The 23,474-nt window shown below is 40.6% G+C and overlaps 1 protein-coding gene across 4 annotated transcripts in view; it reads right to left on the bottom strand.

Annotated features, from left to right (window-relative positions):
* The window catches only part of RAPGEF2 (Rap guanine nucleotide exchange factor 2), a 184,381-nt gene extending 162,630 nt beyond the window's left edge, over nucleotides 1–21,751 (bottom strand). For all 4 annotated transcript variants that reach the window (XM_059844464.1, XM_059844467.1, XM_059844466.1 and 1 more), the window contains exon 1: nucleotides 21,596–21,751. In XM_059844464.1, coding sequence (XP_059700447.1) covers nucleotides 21,596–21,664 — 69 coding nt within the window. In that variant the 5' untranslated portion in view covers nucleotides 21,665–21,751. The remainder of the gene's footprint in view (nucleotides 1–21,595) is intronic.
* Nucleotides 21,752–23,474: the final 1,723 nt, after the last annotated feature.

The following is a 23,474-nucleotide window of genomic DNA, read 5'->3' as shown; positions in this document are numbered from 1 at the left end:
AAATTTTATAAATATCATTGACTTGCACCTGACTAATTCTCAGCCTTGAAAATACCAGCCATTTACTATTTACTGTTAAAATGTTATATTATCCAAAGAATTTCTGGTCTTCTTACTGAAGGTTATTTATATTCCACTTCCTGAGATGGAAATTCAAATTTTCCTGAGATAAAAATGTTCATGACTCACTGCAGGGGTTTTGCAAGACATCCCTTTAAATCTGAGCAAGTCAGGCGGTCTGGGTAGCTTATATAAATCTGAAGAAAAACATTTTCTTCAGGTTCCACCAACACGCCCATTTCTAGAGTTCTATTTTCAACCCAGCACAACTCATGCTCTGATAGCGATAGCACACAAGCAAAGGATGTTGTCTGAGCAATTTAAAGTGTTGCAAAAACTTAGAAATACAAAAAAAAAAAAAACCTAGAAATACTAAAAACTCTGATTTAGAAACACTGTAGAGTTATCTTCTAGATATAAGGAAGAATTTTTAATTTTTTTCTATGACGAGGCCAGTGAATGACTGGCACAGGTTGTCCAAAGGAGTGGGAGATGCCCCTTCCCTGGACACATTCCAGGTCAGGTTGGCCAACCTGACCTAGCTGAAGATGGCCTTGCTCTTAGCCTGGCTGGACTAGATGACCTCTAAAGGTCCCCTCCAACCCAAACCATTACATGTCTTTCTGGGGGGCTTCAAAAATAAATAAATAAATAAATAATTTTCAGGCGGCAACTGAGAGAAACTGAACTTGCAACACCTCAGAGAAGCAACAGAAGCAATTTTGGTTCATGTCCTCCCTTTCTCTTCTGTGGAAACACAGAAAAAGAATTTAATAGATAAAATTTTTGCAGCTTTGTTTAAAAGACAATCAATTAATTCTGATGGCCTCAGCTGCATTTTTAGAAACACCTTTTGCAAGTATATTCGCAACAAATGAAACTTTTAAAAGTGAAACATCTCACAAGCAAACTGCACTAGTTCAGACAACTTAAGAAGCTGCTGTATGACTAAATAAAGTATATTTCTCTGCTTAGCAGAGGGAAGGAATTTCCCCTCCCAACGCCCTACAGGCTTTTGATGCATTTTTTTCCTTTTCACAGAAGAAATGATTAATAGCAATGGCTTAAATCCAATGTACAGTTTTGGCAGCTGCTGATGGACTGCTCCATCTACTTGCTGCTCCCTCTTTGCTAGGCTCAACACGTGCTGTTAAATGCATGCTATCAGAAGTGCTAAAATGATTCACTTTCAAATGTGGTAAATCTAGATAGTGACTACTTGAAGAAGTTGCCTCTTAACTGCAGGTGGAGAAAACAAACAAACATTTTTCCTGTCAAATATGCCATGGCAGCTTTCAAAGTATATAAAAAGAACCGTCAGGTAAGAAAAAGTTGTAACTTTTTCCACTGTCTAGAGAGCAAGCTGTAATTAAACAAATTGCAAACCTTCCTATGAGCAACAACACAGCCATGAAAAACAACTGGAAGTCTATTTTTTTAGACTACTGGAAGTCTATTTTTTGCCTCCACAGTTTACACAAGTAGCATTGTCTCTAAAATTACTGTTTAGCCTTGATGGAAAAAGATCTGTTTTCAGATTACCAAAATAAAACTTCTCTCTCGAGTACAGTCTGGAACCAAGAATTAGGAAAAACTTTACTTAAGAGATTTATGTATTCAAGAACATTATGCCATGATTTTTCTTTCAATCCCTTGCATGCAATATAGCCTTGCACAGAACAAGAGCATCCCAAACACAAATACAGATGCTACTCCTAACACTTCAAGATCATTAAAAGTCAAATAAATGCTTGGCTGTCTTAAGATACCAAGGAGTAAATACATTTCATTTCCAATAGCAACCAAAGGTTGAGTCTTTGTCAGATTTTAGAATATATTCCTGAACAGAAGTAAGAGAGCCTATAAGCTTTCCTGTAAAAGAACAAATTGGAGATAATGGGCATATCTTGAAGTGTTATTTATTTTCTTCATACTTTCGAGTTTTATTGAATGTATTAATTTTTAATGTTGCTCATGTTTTGAAGTAGTGCTAGCAGTGTATCCAATGCCAGCACCAATAATTTCCTTCTGTTTTCTTTTGGTTTGCCTGGTTTAAAGTAAAGAATTAAAAATGTAATTATTCCATGTAAGGACATTTCATTGAAATTGGAAGCTCTTGCTTGTTTTAATTGACATTAGCAATGTTAATTTCAACTTCAATTTGGCATAATTGGCAGTTTTTAAGCAACAAAAAAATGTAACTACATAAATACTTTAAACTTGTATTTGCAGGTCCTATATTTTCAATGGAAGTGGGACAAAAACATTAACAAGCTCTCCATTTTCTCTCTACAAACACTGTCTGGTAGCCAAGCATAAATGTACAGAATTCACTGAAACTATGTCTGTTCTCCCCACAGGAAAATTTTATCCTCCTCCTCTAACCATACAATCCCCTTACAACAGCAGCACTTCTTTTTGGAAGACATGCCAGACTAGTAAAATCAGAAATAATTCCACAAAAGGCCCCGTCAATCCATGCTCCTGCTCATCCTCCTGAAATACAGTCATTATTCCAAGCCTTACTTTGAAGTCAGCCTGCCTAATGGTTTCATACAGCAATATTTACCTTAGCATTCTCCCCTCATCCTTTTTGTCCTCCAAACATGCTTTGTGGTGAGTTGCACCAGGCTTTTGTAATCTGTTGGAAAGTTATAGGACTGTTTCCCCCATGAACAGCAGCAAAGTGAGATGAGACATACCTATTGACACCACAGAAATCCAAAAATTAGCTTAATTAGCTAACAGCCATTTAATTAGTCATTAATTTGCTTAACAGTCACTTAATAAATTGGTGAAGTAATACTTGTAGAGAAAGAGAGCAAGGAGACTACAAACCCTTCACTACATTTTAATAAAATGAAAGCTGTTATTATCACACCTACACTCTCTCTCCAGGCAGGTCTATAAAAGTAACAGCCTGCAAAGCAGTCAAACCTGACACAAGTGGAGACATTTGCAAAAGCTGCTTTGCCAGTACAGTTACGTCTCCTCTCAGAACAAAATGAGTATTTGGTGATGTGACATGATCTGAAGAATTTTTCCTTGTGGGAAAACTGATCAGAGCACAAGCTAGACTGGTGCCATTATACAGGAGAGCATCACTGACATTCCTCTTCCTCCTGAGCATCTCAGTCCAGACATGAGAAACTCCCACAACCTACTGTAGGCAATTTATACATGACATTAGAGCCTATTAAATCAGTGCATGAACAGCTTTGCCAGTACAGTTAATTTAAATCATGGAGATGCTCAAATCCAATTACATTTAAGGCATATTTCTACCTGAATTTGAATGAAAACAACAAATAGTGGTGAGAAGAAAAAAAGTAGAAACAAGATAAAAACCTGGTCATACTGAAAAAGCTCTTCATACAATTTTTTGCAATAAAAAATATCCACATACTTCCTTCTGGAAATAAAAATAAGGTTACCTTAAAACTTATCTCAGTTGTATTTAAGCAAAAGCATGGGATGAATCGCTATAAATCAGAGTCTACTCCTTTCTCCTTACATAACGTCCCTCTGAAAGTTAGTTTCTTCTGCCACCACAGTAAATGAAACAATATGTCTTTCTAAAAAACCACAGATCAAGTGCCAAGTGCTGGAGGCGACAGTTAACAGAGGCAGGAAAAGAAGCTACCTGGAATCCTGCACCACGTACTCTGACCTCCTATCCTCTTCCACTTCATTCCTTTTCCTGCACTTCTCATTTGGGGCTTAGCCTTTAAAAACCACCAGCCTCTAAAAATGACATTGTTCTGGTAAAGTGGTTAATATTCATCCCCTAGATGTGAAATGTCACACACAGTAGTACCTGCTCTGCTGGCTGTTGGGCTGCTGCTGGCGAACATCACCGCACTTCATTATTTAACAACTTCCTCAGCATTCAGAAACTGTCTGGACTAGTGGACTGAAGGTTATTAACATTTTAAAATGCCTGCAGCTAATATTTCCAAGTTGTCCAAGACAGTAATTATTGCCCACATTATTGCTAAATATTAGCATTTGGTCCTATGATATAATCCAATACATATTTACAAGCTGGACTTTACATTTATTTTACATACAAACACCTTTTTCCCCTAAATAAGCCACACTAAATTCCCCTTAAGAGAAACAGGACAAAATATTGATACCAAATTACCTTTCTTGGGTTTGGATAATGGAGAATACTCCTTTAGGAAGAAAAGGTCATATTAACACGGAAAAACACTAATTGTATGCAGAATGCATTCTACAGAGTTACAGGATTCTGTTCATTCTGGGGGGGGGGGGGGGGGAAGAACTCCAGATGGTTATTTCAATAAAAGCCTTCCACAGACAGCAGCACAATGATGCTCAGGTCGATGCACAGCACCTCATCTAGGCAAGAGAAAACCACCCACTAGCAACAACCACAACTACTTGCACACCTCAACTCACCAACATCATTATAACAGAACACTTTTCCTCTCTATAGCTAGAAAAAAGGGGTCAGAGTTACCTGAAACTGTAGCAGTTTCCCTAACAAAAGTCTCCTCAAGTCTCCCTGACTGCTAAGATAGTTTCACTAATAATCATTTTTTGTCACTATCAAGATTGACTGGTGAAAGTTTTTATCTCACTCTCCCAATTTTGTTTATTTTTACAGACTAACCACGGATAACTGAGAACCAAGAAAAACATATGTTGTAACTGAATTAGCTACCCAAGACTGTGACTCTTACACCTTCACCTACCAAGTCAAACTGCAGGACCTGGAAGATACACATAATAATTTTCTCCTGGGCGTGTTTCTCCTCAAAATAAGTGCACATGGGTGGGAGACAGGATTAGATAAAGCTATTGTGGTATTTTTAAATTAATTTTTAAGTGACTCAGCTAATTTAAATGGCCATAAGGTGACTCCAAACAGCAGCCTACCAACATCTTTCTGCTGCCCACAGGGTAGCAATTACAGACAAGTCATAGTGCAGAAACACCAAAAGATTTTTTTCTCTCTACATTGCTATCATTGGAAGTATTGTAATTTCCAGAGATGCTCAAGGGAGCTAGACACAAAAATCCACACCAGAGTTTATTTATAAGAAGTCAAATTATCTGGAAAAGAGAGCACTCAAGTCCTTGGCTTGATGTCCCAGCTCTAATGGCAGTAGACAGCAAAGCAGCCTGCCATAAAAGTATTGGTTTACACATGAAAAAATATATCTTTACCGTCCACTCTAAGTTTCCACTGACTATTAAAGCACTTCTTAGTAAATAAAGCCACAATTTTTCCCACCTCTACTTTGTCAAAAAAGCAGCAGCTCACAGAAAATCCAAGAGATGAAGCTTTATTTCTCAAAACTATCTGGAAATCCAACTAAATAGCTCCAGGGTTCCACTAAAAATGAATAATACTTGATTCTGGATGCCACCTGTACTTTTAAAACTGGAATATGCCATTTGAATAATTTAAGTGCCAGCTGATTTTCCAGATTACATCTTTAACAGACATGGGGAAAGACTGACAAACTGCTACCCACAGTTCCAAATATGAAACAATGATTTGGAAAATACATCCTGATTCTTACAGTCATTCAAGGTATTTCACAGTCCTCCTACACAAAGTGGAGAAGTTTTGTTTCCTTTCTTAAAGACACACTCTATTTGCTCAAACTGAACGTGATTATGAAATGTTAGATCCATATGAATAGTCACTATAACTCACACTAACTGAAGACAGCATAGTGAGGACAGAATAACCAAAACCCTCCACAGCTGAACATATAGAGCATATTCCTGCCGTTTCAAACATTCCATGCTGCCAAGCAGTACCATTTCAGAGTCGCTGTGTTAGTTCCAGTTGCCCTAACACATTTATTCATAACGCAAAATAAAACAAAACCAAAGAAACCGCACACACCCCGCAGGACAGAAAGGTCATTTTCTTTATTTTATCCAAGTGCAAACAGATGTTTGAATAGAATGGGGTTTTTTAACATAAACACAATCAGAGATCATTTCTAAAGTATGTAATTTCAGAATCGTGTTGTTACCAGAAACTTTATTTTTTTAATAAAAAGCAAATGTAAACTACAAACTATTGATTAAATAGCAATCTCATAAGTAACAAGCTAAGAAAAACAATAAGAAGGGGTTCTGTTTTTTTTAATTTCAGCATACTAAGGGATGTCAGGGCAATTGCTAATCCACCCTTCAGATTTTGACACTACATGGGATTTATAAATCCCATATAGCTTTTAGGCTGAAGGAGGAATCTGTCCATAAGCAGCAAGCACGCTTTAGTGCTTATGACAGGCTGAATTCCTTTTACCCCTTAAAGCATTTTTCTTGCATTGTTCATTACCAAAGTGAATAATGTTGCAATTTTAGAAACCGAGTCCTAGCAGCATAAACCAATCAGAAATAAAGTTACACATACAGAGAGCCTGCAACTGTGAAGAGAATAAAAAGAGCAGAGAGAATAAAACAGTAGAATGAGAAGAATAAATGGAGGGGGGAATTTAAAATTGTAGCTGATAATAGCTGGGAGATTCTCAGCTGGAGAAAGGAAAAAAGCCTTCTGTTCATCAAAGAAACAGAACTGGGTGATGGTGGTATAATATGCAAGTCGAAACACACAAAAGATGACCTGCTGTGTGAGGAATGCTGTATTAACTAGTGCAACATTTCTACTGTATCTGGCTTCTTATCAGGTCACTATCTCACACCTACCTGGAAGATTCTCACTATTTTCTTTATCTGTCTCAGATCAAAAGACAATTTTCTGGTTAGCAGGTGGTCTCACACATCACGTATTTACACACAGAGATCCCTTTTGTGGTTTTTCCTCTTTTCCCTTTTTTGTTTGTTGGTTGGTTGGTTGGTTTCGAGCTTTTTAATTACAGCAAAAACATTTAGCAAGATATTCACAGACGATCAGCTTCTCCTGAGAAGATTAATTAAAATGGTAAATTAATCCCCCAGGAATAATTTCCTTTTAATATTGTCAAAGTAAAGAATTTATAAATTAATTAAGTTGGAATGTATTTGAAAAGCTACTGCATGTGAGTGTTTGTCCCTGAACAGCAGGCTCCTAACTAAAATTTTCTAAATGACTCATGATTGCAGCATCTCCAAGTTTTGTAAGTGCACTCTGAGCAGGTTATCCTTCCAGAGAAGCTGCAATGCAGGCATTGCAGGGCCATGCTATCCTTAGAGCTGGAATTTGCTGAAATGACTCAATGCCAAGGAGCTGCTCCTGAACACCGTGGTGCTGCCTGCAGACCACCACACCTGATGGTCTGTCACTGGAGGCAGTCATAGATCATCTACAGACACTACTTTGTCATTTTTCACTCCTTACAGACACCATTTTGTCTTTTTCTTCTGGGGAAAAAAAAAATACAAACCCACACATCCATCTTAAGAGACAAATGTCCATTCTGATGTTTTAGACAGCAGATACTAAACTAAGACACCAAGTAGCAGATGAAAAAGGATCATCTTCTGCACACAACATGTAGCCTCTTGCCTTACTTTAAAGCTGCAAAATCCACTCACGAAATGGAATACAAAATCATTAATTTTAACATGCAACTAAGTTCCAGTGGTTTCAAGGCCAACTTTCAGCAGACAGCCATACATGCGAAAAGATGCCTGCCACCCCTCAACAATTTACAGCTGGAAGTAAAGACAGAATTTAGGCAGATGTAAAATGAGTTTTTGTCATAACTATAGGTCCCTGTTATTTTAAACAGTTAGCATTAGGAATACAAGAAAAACATGAAAGCAGCCTAATCATTATGGTGACTACTTTAAAGCAAAAGAAAAGTTGTAAAAACAAAAAGTTGCTCTCTGTCTGCAAAGTCTATAGAATATTTTGGACAAAAAAAAAAAAGGAAGAGGTATACTAGAGGACCTCTGATTACTGGAAGTCATATGACACTTGGGGTTTTCCCTTCTGTTAGTTAAATACAGAATTAAAAACTGATATCCCAGTTATCAGGGCACCAGAAAGGTTAAAAACAGTATCAATACAGAAAAATATTTTCTTTGTGATTGTTTCCTAAGAAAAGCCATGCTACTTTTCCAAATAAGTACTTTGAATTTCAACAGCTACAAAAGCTTTTAGGCATACAGAGCTGGCTTCATAAGCCTCTTTCAGGTGGCACTGCACGCTGAGGATGATGCAGTTGAACAGTGACAATTAAACTCATTGCTGGTTTTCCAAAACCTGCTCACCACAATGCACTGCAAAGGCTCCTAAAGCAAATGCAAAGTACTAAACACTAATCAGGCCCATTATTATTATACAAAAGCCAGACACACAAATATGAAGATAAATGAAATGTTCAACTACTACTGACAGTCCTAATTCTAAATATAGTTTACTGCACATGTAAATACGAAACAATACAAAAATAAAGTGAGATGACAAAATAGTCATTATAGACTATATAACATACTGTCAAACCATAATCCAAAAAGGAGTTAATTGCCATCAGAGGTTTCAATAAGTAACATAAGTTTAAATAAATTTTAAAAGGGAACATCACAAGAAGACTTGGGTGCATGACGCTTGTTTAGTTAAAGACTTTAATCAAGTCTTCAAATATAACTTAATTTTAAATTTCTTATTTATTCCTCAGATGTACTTTACAGTGCATGCTTGCTAAGTGGTCATACCACAAGCATACAAGTTCAGTTGTATTGATGCATAAACAATAGTGCAAACTTGAATGACTAAATAGAGCTGTTTGTAAGAAATCAATCCTGAATTTAAAACCTTCTGACTATGAAAAAAACAGTTTAGCCAAATGCCTTCACTGCACTCCCAGATCTTTGCTGCCCTCAGGACTGCTCTCTCAGAGGAGTAGTTTAAGTGATTAAGCCTTTTGCTAGTAAATTGGGGAGAACCTCTTTCATACACCAGAACTCACAAAAAAGTACATGTTTAATGATCATTTACTCATTATTTTCATGACCTCCAGGGTGGGAGAAACCTTTCATATTTAGATCCTCCAAGACCTTCCATGGTTGGTAGAGGCATGGAGTGGGTGAGCATCTGCCCTGAGTATAAATGTATCCCTGTGTAAAACAAAGCCATTAAGGTCATCTGAAAATCTAAATGGGAAATGAGTTCTACCAAATAGGACATAGCCTGTGCTCCTCTGCCTCCACACAGGAGGCTCTATTAAAATGAGAAATAATTGAAACTGAAGTGGTAACTGTCCTCTGTGTTTAAATCAGTCATATAAGTCTTGTGGACACCAAGAGATGATTTTTAAACGTTTCAGTTTTGGAGGTGAACCAGTATATGCCAGAGTCACAGCATGATACTGCAGAGCTGAAGATCTGTGTTTCATTGTGGAAAAATACTTTCTGTACAGTTCCTTTTGGGAAGGAGAGGGGACAGGACATTCCAGAAAACCACAACAAGTAGCATTTTTGGAGGAAGGCACTTCCTGACCTTAGCTTTCAGATAAATCCCAAACTGAAGACATCTATAAATAGAAGAAACAGGAAAAGAAATCAAGTAAGATATCAAATGTCACTTGTTTAAAGCAGAACTTTGCTTTCCCCTTAAAAGAAACTGTGACACAGTTTTCCTAAAGCAATGCACAGTGTGCAAGTAGCCATGTCTTACCAGCTTGGAGACTGGCCCAGCTATTTCTTCATTATCTCCTGGCTCATTTTACAACCAATTTAGAAATATTTTTCACTAGTATTCATAAGTAACATTCAGACTTTTCAACACACTCAGGCAACTTACCACAGACTCTCAAAACCATTTTGTCACATTAAATTTAACATATTATGATATGGTTGCAAAACTTAATAAGCCCATCTTCTACTGTTTTATGTGTTCTGCAGAGTTGGCAAGTTTTAGATGATTTCTTTTAGAAACTAAGATTACCCTGGAACAACCAGGGTAGGTAAAGTTATCTTGAGAATGGCATTTCAGCAGCTATCTAATAGCAGAGAGGACAGGCCAATATTTGGCTGACAAATTGTGATAAGCGTGCTCTAAAAATAAACAGCGACGTATGAGGCACCAAACACCACGGAGCTGTGGCTGTGGGGGTTTTTTTAATATAAAATGGAAACCTCGTGCAGCAAACCAAGGTGCCTTGTGAAGTTACTCATGGTTAACAGAAGTAATACTTCACCTAGAAGCTATTTATGAAGGCCAGGGAAACCATTAGAGCACCTGTTTCAGACAGACCTCCTTTGTTCAAAAGAAATGTAAGGCAGCTTGCCTGCTGGAACGTGGGCCAATGTCAACAGCAAATCCAACTGGATTTATGTAGGTTGTGTCACTGTAAACCACGTTACTTTCGTCATGGCTAAATGTTCCTTTACTATCAAAGCCAAGATGGATTGCAAGAAAGTGCCATTATTTTCTCTTCACTTTAAAATTCACATTAAATATTCATTCACGTAAGAACATTAGACCTTAAACAGCAATGTTTGCTGATCAAACCTGGTAAAGGTAGAAATCTGACATATGACAATTCCAATGATGACAGACTCAAAGTATTTGTACATTTTGTTTCAGAAGTGAAAAATAACCTGTATAAGGTACACTGTATTGCAATTTATAAATAAAGGAGAGTTTCTTTCCCACTCAGAAATAAATGAATGTGAAATAAATTACTAGCCAAATTACCCCGTTCTTGGTGCTCACCTAGTAAGAACAATACCTGAAGTAATGACTAAGGCACAAAATTCAAAAAGCACTACAATAGGGGTTTAGAAAGGAAGAAACTACAGGACATCAAATTAATAAGACAGAGGTTAAACCATAGCACAAGGCTAGGTACAAAGAATGACTACAAGATGGGAGAAGAACTAATAATTTGCCTGGGCATTCAGAAACATACTTCAAAATGAAGTATGTGATCCCAAAACTTAATTTTCTTTGTTTTGGGCTCTTAGACCCATTTTTCAAAGCTAACAGAGCATTTCTACCCCTTTGTGCCATGCATTGCATTCATCACGTTTCCCAGCAAAATCCTGTAGTCTAGAAGTTTTTCAACGACGAAAGTGATATTCCCTTAAAAGTCATCTTAAATTAAAGAGTTGAACAAGACTCTCAAAGAGGATTTAGGACTAGTGGAGACCAGCTACCTATCAATACTCAGTCTGGTAAAATACAACCTAATAGCACTAAAATAAATGGCTGTCTAAAATACAGCAGATATGGAATATCCTCCCCTCTTCCACTTTGGCAAACACCTACAACAGAGCTAAAACAGCTCTCACCCTTCCCTTGGCACAGTTACCTCAAGCCATTTTTAACAGCTGAGCTGGAATTGTGCTGCCATCTGATAGTCGTTCAGTGGCCTACGACCAAGGAGCTGGCATCTTCCAACGAAGTCATCTTGAATTAAAACAAGGCATTGGTGCTAATTAGCAGCTTTCAGCACTAAGGGAGAAGCCGTGGCAAGGACAGAAACTCAATTACCCTTGTCCAGCAAGTGCCAGCTCCTGGTCAGCATGTAGCTGGCGGAGCCCCTCGTGTTTCCATATCCATGGCACATGTGAAATGCTTCAGTCTCCAGATCAGACCACTGCGGGCCATTCACACGGAACTCTGACCTTTTGTGCTTTGTACAAATTTGTAACAAATCCATTGAAGACCCCCAACACATCTGATGCGCTGTGCAGCCATGTGTACCACAGGATTAATGGAGAACACAAAATGCAGCTCAGACTGAGACTCTCCCAACTACTTTCCTGTAACTCAGAGTGAAAACTTTCTCGCTGGAAGTGTTTGCCATCTGCTCACCAGCTCCTCAGCAGTGAATACATTCAAGCTACTTAGTTACCACACTAATCAAGTTTAGAGGGAGATACCGCCTGAACATCGTGAACCAGTGCAAAATCTTATTTTCTTGTTTCATACTTAGATAGAGTATCATCTATGAACTGCACTCCCATTTATTGTTTTTCTTAAAATAATGTAATTTCAATGGATGGGGCGCTTACTGCCTTCACTGGTGAAACGGCTGGTTATTAGCCACTCTCAACAGGAAATCAACAAACATGTCATGATCAACTACATCACTTCAGCTTTCAGCATCTTGTTATCAATTTAGCAACTGAGATAAAAGCCCAACCAGATTACACACCTTTGCACACATTCTGCTTCAGCAGCATCCAGCACCTGCTTTTTTTCTTCCAGTTTTTGACTCTTTTTGGAGACTGCAGTCCCTCCAGAGTGGAAGAAGAATTCCACAGGGAGAACTCCCGCTGTGGTTTAGGAACAGCATTCCCCAATTTAGTGCTCTTACGGAAACATTCCAAAGCACATGGTGCTTACTCACCCTCCCCTTCCCTTCCCCTGCGGCAGGATGGAAAGGGGAATTGGAGGCACAAAAGGTAAAGACCATGGGTTGAGATCCAGCTATAAGAACAACTACATCTTAATTTTGCATTTGATAGCTAAAGCTATTTCAACATAAAGCACCATCATACACAAACACAATAAAATGGCAGAAGTTTGAATTATTGACGTAACTATTTAAGCCAAAGTCCATCTTCTTTTGTTACTGTAGCTATGGCACCTTCAAAAACTGCCTGAGCTACTGCACCCAAGCAGAAGTCAGCAACGGGATGCTGTGTTCTGGCAGCGCCTGCCTGTCCTACAGCTCTGGCGAGGGAATTCACTTTGAACACCCACAGCACCACTGGCAAGGGACAAAAGAAGTCTGTAAAACTGCACAGACGAGCCTCTCTCAGTTCAAAATGTATCTAAATATTTACTACCATGTACGCTGCGTATTCTGACAAGTCTTTTGACAAACAGCAAGACTCTGCAGAACCATTCCAATGAGCGCTGGCTACTCACATAATGCAATGTGAAGCTGATTTCTGCAAGGTCATGTATTTTGAGGAAATGTTCTGGGTGGGCAAGGGAATGGTTTCCTGACAAGATGAAGCACTTACCTCAAAGTCAAAACAAAAACAATGGAGGGCACATATTTTAGGCACGTCCCAATAGATTTCACATGCCAAATGGAAAAATGTGTACGCCTTTTAACTTGCATACCAACAAAATTGTCACTTCTTTGTTTTGCCCCCAGGAGGAGAGCCCACCAGCACCAAATTTTCAACTACAACAGACCAGTGTAAATACAGACAAGATTCAGTATAACAATACAAAAAAACCCCAAGCCCCGAGCCTTAGCATCTCCCCCACCCAATTCAGTGAATGCAAAGGTGCCCCTTAAGTTAAAAAAAATTCTCATTTTAGGAAATTCATCAAGAATAAACTATGTCATAACATTACATTCAGTTTACCTTTTTTAATACTTCTAGACAGTGTTTGAAAATGGAGCACCATACACTCTCTGGGAGAGGTTTAGGTATTTCAGAGGTTCTTACACACAACCATAAGCATTTCTTTCCAAACTCTTGTATCATAGGTCTTCACACCTTCAGCTGCACCAACACAAACATTTGAAGCCACAATCTAAACCAGACTGAGTCACTTAAATTTTAGAATGCAAAACCCCTATGACACAGTCTCTCAAAAGTAAGGTCCTTTTCTTCTGTTCAGCTAACAAGACTGTATCACTTATCCTGTGTTTTCTGCAGCCTCACAAACAGCTGGACGGGCAGCAATGAGGCAGCAGAGAACATCAGCATGGGAAACAGTGAGTGAGCAGCTTTGGTGGGTGCCTGGAATCCAGCCAGCATCAGCCCACTCCAACTAGCTCTGCTGCTAAAGAAATACAATGTACTAAGATTCAGCCTTTGGTTTCAGCAAGTCAAACCTCAAGCAGATATTGGTGGTACAGCCTTGTTTTCCATTAACTGCTTACAAACCACATTTGTGTAACATTCTTTCTCACCCCTCTAAGTTTTGAGTTATTTTTTGCATAACAGGACAAAAAGTGTGAATGACTAATTTCAGATAGAAAAGGCTATATCAATAATAATAGCAAAATAAATATGGGAGACCAGTATCCCTAACAATAAAGAACTGCAAATATAAACTAAAAAAGAAAACAACAAACTACAAAGCAAACAATCCACGGATAATAGGAACCACCCTCCCTTTTAGAAACTCAAAACTACTACATAATAAATATCTTTATTAAGCAAAGTTTATTTTAACTTTAAGACATACAAAAAGCAAGCAAACAGAAACAAACAGCCCGGTAAAGACAGTCAACAACAGGCATGCTCCACGAATGTGTCTTCCATGAAACTTAATACCCATTCCCAGGTAATTTACACTGAAACCAGATGCTGTTTCACTGTGTTGTTCATGTTTATCAGAATACACACAAAAAAGAGAAAAATAGGAAAATCTTGCTGTCCACAGAAATGTTAATATCAGAATATTCCTTTAATTTTTATTAGTGCTGAAAAGCAAACTCATGCCCTTTCCCCCCCCTCTCTAAAAGCATTTAAATATTTTAATTTTTGCTTATTCCTTTAGTGTTTTGCTCAGGTGATGATATACATGCTGACCTTTACTGTTGACTAGAATTCCTTAGAACTGCTCTAAATCAAATATTTAATCACTCTTACTCAGGTCAGACAAGACAGACACACACAAAGAAACACATCTACAGCTCCATGGGCGTAACAGAGATACCCAGAGAGAACAAATAGCTAATTTTAACTGCAAACAAAGCTGTAAGAAAAGCACTGCAGTAGGGCTCCTCTCTCTCTCTTTTCAAGAAAAGTGGTCAACTTCACCAACTTCAGAAAAAGGGGAGCAGAGCACCACTTCCATTTTGAGACTTATTCAAATACACCCCTTCATGCAAAATATACCCAGCAAATTAAATCTGCAACACTGGCTGCAGCAAACAAGGCACGCAGGCTCAGCTGCCCTTCACAAAGCATCTTTGTAGAGCTATCTTTCTGCCAGTGCTCCTTTTGAATTCCCAAACAATACCTTGCAAAAATTAGATCTCCTACTGTGGGAAAGTTCCCAAAACACAAGCCAAAATATATTTTCTCATGAAGATACAAAAAACCCTCAATGAGGAAGTCAAAGTTCTTACAATGACTGTTCAGTGTACATACAGTCATTCTTGAAACATGCTAACAGATTAAGTAGCAACATTTTGATTTAGAGAAAAAAATATTAAAAAAATCAGATCAGTCGTTCAACAGAATGAATAGCCACCCCTAGTAGTTACCACTCAGTAATTTGCATAAGCATAGACTTTTAAAAACTTTTGCACATACAGGCTTTTTAAAACAATGGATGTCAAGAAAAAATAACTTATCAAAAAAGCCTTAGCTAAGGGATATTGTAATAAGTGTAAAATAAATGAATCATCTTTAGAGGTTACACTTAAATCATCTTTTTTTTTCCTCAGGTACCAAGGGTTCTCCATGAATAAACAGATAACCCACAGGAGACTCCAACCTCCTACTGAAGAAAAACACGATCTTGGGAAAATGCTTGTATGTCCTTTACTTTTGCTGACCTACACTTTTACACCCAAGACGTGAAAGAGCTTTCAGTCCTTTTGGTCTCAGAAGCCCAGCAGACGATTTTGCTCATTCCTAGTTTTGGCAGAAGAGCAAGCCTATCCACGGCAAGCAGTCTTGCCTTACCATAATCCTCCTCCACCAAAGCTTTTCCTGCAGCGCCACTGGCTACACCCCACACACCAGTGGGGTGGGTGAGGATGGGTGGGAGGGTCCCGGCCCTTTGGCATCACAGAGGGTACAGACATGTGCTCTGATGTCTGAACAGCACCTCAGGAAGCAAGTGGACAAAACAAGCTTGGACTGAGTAGAAGATCCCTGGGCTTTTGGCCCAGCACTGCTCACTTCAGTACATTTCCTAGGCAAGAAAGCTCCCAGTTTTTAAGTGCAGGAAAAAGACTGTGTGCACAAAGGCTGAAAAAAACATGCTCACAGGAAGATACTCAGCCCAAACCCAGGGCAAACACTTCTTCAGCCCCTGCAGGGCAGAAATCAAAAGCAAACTCTACCAAACAGATAATTAATCAAGTAGGAAATTACACAGAGCTTATCGGCGCTGCAGTTAAACCCTCACTTTCCCAGTTTCAAACCGGCTCGATACGTACAGCCACCCGAGCTGCAATCTTCTGATGCAATGAGAAAGCACACAAGTGTGTAGGATAAGGCTTCCACTCATATTTCTATGCTATAGCTGAAGGCTTCCTGATCATACCGAGCTCTTTGCAAGTGTTGGCAGAACTCGTATCATTAAAAGATAGGGAAATCTATTAATGCACAAAGTATTAGCCCTATGACAGGAGAGAACTACTGCAAAAGAAATTAAAAAGTCAATACTGTTGCCATTCTCAAAGCTCTTGGCCATGAAGATATGAATGGCTATGGGAAAATACACACACACACCCCCCAATTAGAAAGTCTGGGAAATAAGCATACTCTTTCAAAACAAACAGGATACTAAGCCGCTCATTGCAGTACATACCCTTAGTTTTGAAAATGACATGAAAATTGACACTGCAAGCTCAGAATCAAACATTCCAGGGCTGTTTCAACAGACTGAGATTAAAGAGTTCACAAGAAAATCTGAGCTATGCAAGGATTTTCAGCTTTACTTATCAGCCATAAAAAGATATATTCATACAAGTTTGTTGGGCATGAAATAATGCTGCATAGTAATACTAGCTTGAGAAAAACATTAAGAGAAAAAAAAGTACACTTACTTCCAAAATACATTATTTCTGTACTAAAGAAATACACTGTTTGCCTTGACAGGTAAAGGTCTCACTTTTTCCCAGTAGTTCCTATGGTTTTTATGCTGCCAGTTAAGTGCTGAAACACAGCAGGAAAAATCCCTGCGGTTAAAGGTCTCTGCATACGTGAGTCTACAGTAACTTGTTTCATCTGTATTCACCTCCCCTATTTACAGCCCAAGAGCCACCACAAGATATCACTTAACCTACAGTTTTTCAGACACATTCACGGTATGTTAACTATTTTGAACAAGTTTCCAAAACCCTACAGCATCTGGAGGTTTGTTGGGTTTTAGTTCAGACAAACTACCCTTACTTTATGATGGCAACTGTACTTGAAGCCCACTGCTGAGCAAGAAAGGAGCCCAGATCAAGAACCAGCAACAACCTATCTTCATTAAGCTGCATTACTAACGATGGTCCCAATGTTAATACAAAACATAACAGGCTCATGACCCCACTTCAGAATTAGTCACTGCAGTCAGCAGAAAGCCTGACCACCACCATGGGAAAGCACAGTTAGGGATCTAATTTTGTTGGCCAAATGGGCTCCCCAGAAAGAAACAGAATGTCCAACCTTGCAAAGTAAGGCTGCTCCTGAATAACCACATAACAAAGCTCTGAGATACAGTATGGAAATACCACTGTATCAATGCAATACAGCCAAACACCAGGCATCAGCTGCCACAGCCCTTCACTCCTCAGGGCTACCAAGAACCAGCAGGGGAGTTTAGCAACAGAATCAGTTCTCAGCATTATACTGCTGTTAGCAGCCTGATAACAGGGGTTATCCTCCTCTGTAAATGCTCACCTCAAAAAGATGGCAACACAGTAGGAGGCTAACACTGAAAAAAATCTGAAAGCACAACTCAAGCTCCAAAACATTTTTGTTTTTCAAAGGAAAGAAATCTGAAATAAGCTCTTTCGAAAAAGATCATTTTAGTCTTCTAGTGTATTTGATACACAGACACATGATCAGCCTAATTTAAAGACTAAATATTCTTTTGCTAGACTCACATATAAAATGCTTAGTTCCTCTGATCCCATTAAACTACACAGCCTTGTATTTTTTATTTTTTTTTTAAGAGATCACTGTAGCAAGAAAGAAGCGTTCATTTCTGGCTTATCTGAAGATTGCACACAATTATGCTATCACTGGTTACAAGTATAAAAATAACACAACTGGGGAACAAGCTGAAAGTTTATTTGGAAAAAGCATAGGTACATCCTATAATTAAAGCATTTTTCCTCTCAAGTGTTCAAGAAGGGAGTATCTGCTTTACAACAGCATCCTGTTTAGATGTCTTCTGACATTAAATGACTCATTAGTATCAAACTAAGGGCTACTGTACAGTTCTCCCCTCCGCCCAAAGAGCTGGTGTGGTGCTGTTACATCTCTGCTCCTCCTCACTGCTGTGCTGAGCTGCCTTCATGTACCACACCAGCAGTTTCCAGAAGCAAACCTTAGGCATCTAACATATATAAGGCACACATTCAAAAAATTTCTTCCTGCAGACGTCACCACATGGCATGAAAACAGTGAACAGTATGCAGAGTTTCTGAAGCAACCAGCTATTCACATACCATGACATGCAAATGAGTTGTCAGGATAAAGAAAGATTAGGGTTCAGCTTCTCTTGTTTGAAAACAAAAGCAGCCCTATTTTTTCAACCAAGCTACACCAGTATAAAAACTGCATGCTTTCTGAAATGGCCTATGATGCCAAAAAGAATTTGTTTTGTAAAGACTTAAAGCTATAACAGTCCATGCAAGAGGACGTTAGGAGAGGAAAAAAACTAGATCTCTATTACTCACAGCTCAAGGGCATAAAACCATTTGTAATTTATGAACATTTAAAAGTTAGATTCCCCAAAGTAGTTAAATTAACTTCCTAGTTCACGTCTTCAAAGAGAAAATGAATCGTTTAATACATCAATTAAAGAGAAGAGTTACACAACAGGCATGTTAAAGTACAGGCCATATATATATATATCCTTTTCTTTTATTTCTCATTTTCCTTAGCCATCAGAATATTGAGTTGTGATTCACAAAAGTAGGAACACTCTGTAAAGGAGGATATACCAAAGAGATATAAAGTTAAAAATTTACAAAAGCAATTGCAGAATACACTGTTTACCTCCAGGAATAAAAAAAAATCAGTTCAATCCAAAACTACCAAGATATTTTTGCACTACAAAAGTTTAAGCCAAGTTAAGTTTGCTTTGCCCAACAATGTTTATCAGACCTACTTCTCAAAGTTGTACATCCTGGCTATCATTCTGTCACTCCCGTCCTCTGAGCCTGCAGTGAAGGCATGGTGCCAAATTTGCACCCTGACAGTCCAGGGTGCATAGTAATGTCAAACAGATATTTACCTCATCATGGTTTGGGAGAAGCTGAGCCCCAAAGAGCTTGTTAACATAAGTAAGAAGCAAATATGCTACTAACATACTTCTCTTGCTATTTCCTGCACTGACATGAATATGATAAATATATTTTCTCTTTTCAACCCTCTCTTGACTTTAAAAAAGCCTCATGACTTCCCAAAAGCCAGAATTAAGTAGCTATCTTTTAGAGATAGCATAGCAAGGACAGGAAAATACAAGTAAAGAAACAATAAGTTACTTTCAGGGAAGAAGGAAAAACAAGGTCTTTGTACCTTTCTATGTATTTTTTTTCCTTTTTACGTAATGATGGAAGATGATGTGCATAAGCATATTCCTTTCAAATTCCAATACTGTTGTAAAATAAAATCAAATTTCCCGAACAGAGAACCAACAGTAGAAAACCAACACACACAATACAACACAGATCACTTACAAAAACACCAGCCAAGTCTTCTGCTGCAAGCCCAGTCTCCCCAGCAGCAACAGGAGAGCACCACCAGTTTCAAGTATTTCCAGTGCTAAGAACACATTAGATTTCCCACATACTTGGTCTTGTTTGTGGATTATTTTGGGCCAGTGTCAATTTCATGGATTTAAGGGTAGGTTTCTTTTCCTGTGGTGATTGCCACAGCAGGCTGCTAGTGTGCTGATTCGGGAAGTTTTACAGCACAAACGCAGCCCTGGTGTTCCCAATTTAGCTCTCTGCTCGGTGCCCTTCACTGGGCTTGATCCCTGCACTCGGGCTGCATTCTTCACTGCGTCATTTCTTACTTTCTGCCTTTTTGTGCTTCCTTATTATCCCTTCTAGACAGCAGGGCCAACTGGCAAGGACACGAGAAAGTTTAACAGCTCACATGGCACAGATCATACCACAGGGAAAGCATTGTCCCCCAAGTCCATCCTGGTGGCCCCACAGCCTGACCTAGTGGTTTCTGAGCATCTGCCTGCCTCTCTCCTCCTGAGTGCCCCACCATGCTTCCATGACCATGTCCTGAGGCTGACACGGCTGGAAGGCACCCCCCAGCTGGAATCTATGCCTTTACCAATTGAAGCGACCTCGCTGCAAGTTTGCAGAGAGTGTCTTCTCCAGGAGAGAGCACTCAGCCTCCTTCAGCTTTCACAGCACACTGAAGGGCTGGGTCCAGCACTGAAGGCAAACAGACATTTGGAAAAGGTCAAACAAGGACAGAGAAACAAGTTTAGCACCACAAAAACATGTTCCAGAAGCAGCTTCCTTTTTTATATAAAAGAAATAAAAAAAAAAAAAAAGAGTTGCCAAAAAGGCATGCCACATACGATGCCTATGCAGTCAGTATGTTTTTCCATGAGAAGTTTTATTTTGTGACACATATTCCATGAACATGGGGATAAAAATAACATTACCACAATGACGTATCTATAGTAGGAGGAATGACTTATGGGTGCTGAGCAAAAGTCAAGGTTTCCTCTTTGCCCCAATTTAAAATCATCACCAGCCAGTCAGACGCCTGCCAAAACAATCAGTAACAGCATCTCTTCCCCAAAACCCGAATACAGGGACTGCTCAGAGAGCAGGACAAGCCTTTAGAAAATAGGACAGATGGCATTACAACTCCAAGCAAAGTAACTCCTTGTATCATTAGCTATTGAACCGCGGCTTGATGTGGGGATCAGTGTAAAGCTTATTAGTCTTTAGACAGTTGGCAGCAACAGCCACTGCAGCAACCGTTCGGGAGCAGAAGGAACTCATTCAGTTTAGTTGTTTTTCAGGTCATGTTAAGTCAAAATGTTTCTGTACGCACTCCAGTCCCCAGCTTAACCTTTCTCAGCCTCTCTAAGCGCAACTACGCTTACAAACGGCTTCGACTCACACACTCCTCTGATAAAGAGGGCTCCAGGAGCACGGCGCAGGTATCTAAAAAATTCCTGCCTGGTGCCATTGTGTAAGGATTTCACCCTACTTTGGAGAGCAAGGACTTGCCAAGAATACCACTGACCTCAGCCCCTACATTATGAAACAGCGCTGCCAGCTCCAGCCAGCTATGTAAAAGTAGGGATTGAATTCAAATCCTGAGCCACCCGTACTCCGGGGCAATAACAAAACACACACACAGAGGCGAGGGGGGAAAAAAGGAAAAAGGAAAGAAGGAAAAGAAGAAAAAACACACCACCGAAAAATTATACTCTAAGTTCATTTTCTTTTTACCGGAAGCAACCTTCAAATCCAGCTGGCGTTCTCCCTCTCCTTCCCCCAAAATTAGGGAGCAGGAGGAAAGTTGTCGCGTTAACGCGCGCCTTCCCTTCCCGGGAGCTGCCGACCGGGAATTCAGCGCCGGGGAGTTCGGCGGGGGCTGGGAGGGAGTCAGCCCCGGCCGCGCCGCCCGGAGCGGGGCCGCGGGGCTCGGGGCTGCCCCGGCGGGGCGGGCGGGGGCAGCGGGGCGGCCCCTCCGCCGCCCGCGGGAGCCGCGGCGTGCGCGGGCGGGGGTCGCTCACCTGGGGGCTCCGCTCCGCCGGGTTCTTCATCACCGCCTGGCGGAAGCTGTTATCCACGTAGGACGCCATCGCGCCCCTGCTGCCTCCCGCCGCCGCCCGGGAGGCGCTGGGGGAGGGCGGCCGCGGCCTGGCGCTGCGCGGCCGGAGCGCTGGGCGAGGAGCGAGCGGGGAGGCGGCGGCGGCGCGCAGGCACCGCGGGCTCAGCAGCGCCGCCGCCCGGAGCTGCAGGCGGCGGCCGAGCCCCGCCGGTGGCAGCGGCGGCGGCGACAAGGGCTCGGCGCTCCCTCTCGAGCCGGCTCTACGCCTCCCGCCGGCCCGCTCCGCCGCATCCCCTCGGGCACCGTCGTCGTCGCCTCCTCCCTCCTCTTCCTCCTCCTCCCATCCGGGCTGATGGGGGGCTCGGCGCCCGCCTCGGCGACGGGGAAGTTGCCGGCTCGGGGAGGCGGAGCGGCGGGGGGCGGGCCGAGGCGGGACGGAGGAGGGAGGGGGGGCGGGTCGCCGGGGGTCGCGGCCCGCGGGGTCCCTCCGGCTGCGGTGCCCCAGCATCCTCCCACGGGGAACTCCTCCTTGCCGGGTGTAGCCACCAAAGAAGTCTGAGCGGCCGCCGCCATGGTCCCGAGGGACGCGCATCATCGCAGCTTCGGCGGTGCTCCCTGTGCGCGGATACTGGGGATGGGCAAGTTGGACGCCAAAAAAAAATATAAAATAAAATAAAATAAAGACTTGATCTGCCGAGTCTAGTGACTTCGGAGAGGCCACCTGTTGTCGCGCTTCTCCAAAGTAATCCGTATCAACCGGCTGTCCCCTCTGTCATTGCTATATGGGGTAAAAACGAGGAAGGGAGGGGTGTGAAATCGTTAATTTATCATTATTCTGGGGTTATCTAGCGGCGGATGCTCCTCACGTGAACTTAAGTTTTTAAAGAATAAAGGGTCTCGCAACATGGCTGATTTTCTTTGTTTACCACGACACCGAGCACGTCTCGGCAGCCGCCTGACAAACGCGGAGCATGGAAGTATTATTAGCGTGCCATTAGCGGCCGGGTAATACTATTAATGTATTTGCTTTCACAAGTGATGTGTACCCTTCGCTGATACGGATCACGCAATGTAAATAATGTCAACACTAATAAATCAGTTTAATTCCCAGTCACTAGCAGTCACATTTCAATTCCAAGTAAGGTAGTGTCATCTTTATTTGATTTTTTTATTTGTGAAATTTCCCAGGGATAACTATCTTTTCCTTACAAAACATACACTGCTAGTCCCAGGAGGAAATATGTTACTCTTTTAGACATAAGTGGCTCTCAAAAATGCTGTGTCTTCAGACAGTAATCTACTAAACCTACTCAATTTCTAGATATGGCTCATTAACAAAGATAGCTCTTTGGGCTAATCCCGCTCAGATGTGTCAGCAAAATATTTTTGCAGTAATACCAATTATTCTGGGCGGATCATGGGGAAATACTAGGGAGTGCTCCACATTCTCTACATCTTGCTTATTGGTGCTTACTAGAACTGGAAGTCCTTATGGGGGACTTTTAATTTTTTTTCTTTTTTTTTTTTCTTTTTTTTTTTTTTTTGTTTTAGTAACAGATTGGAAATGTCATGTCCTTTGCCCTAAAAAATAACAGTTTAAATATGCCTCGTGTTCATCATCCAGAGATGATAATAATTCCTTCAAATTAATCAAGCCTGCAGCTATAGAAAAGTGCCAGCTTTTCTGAAGCTCAGTTTACCAATCCGGAGTGCTGGAATTCCCTTTTTTTGGGGGCATATGTATAGGAGGAGTGCCACAGGAATGTGAGGAATGCTCTCTTGGGCTTCACTCCTCAATCACTTCAGGGCACCCATTCCCTGCTGCAGCAGCCTAGCTTGCC

Source organism: Haemorhous mexicanus, chromosome 4 (genome assembly GCF_027477595.1).
Source record: "Haemorhous mexicanus isolate bHaeMex1 chromosome 4, bHaeMex1.pri, whole genome shotgun sequence".
NCBI classification, from domain to species: domain Eukaryota; kingdom Metazoa; phylum Chordata; class Aves; order Passeriformes; family Fringillidae; genus Haemorhous; species Haemorhous mexicanus.
This window is presented reverse-complemented; position numbering and strand designations above follow the sequence as displayed.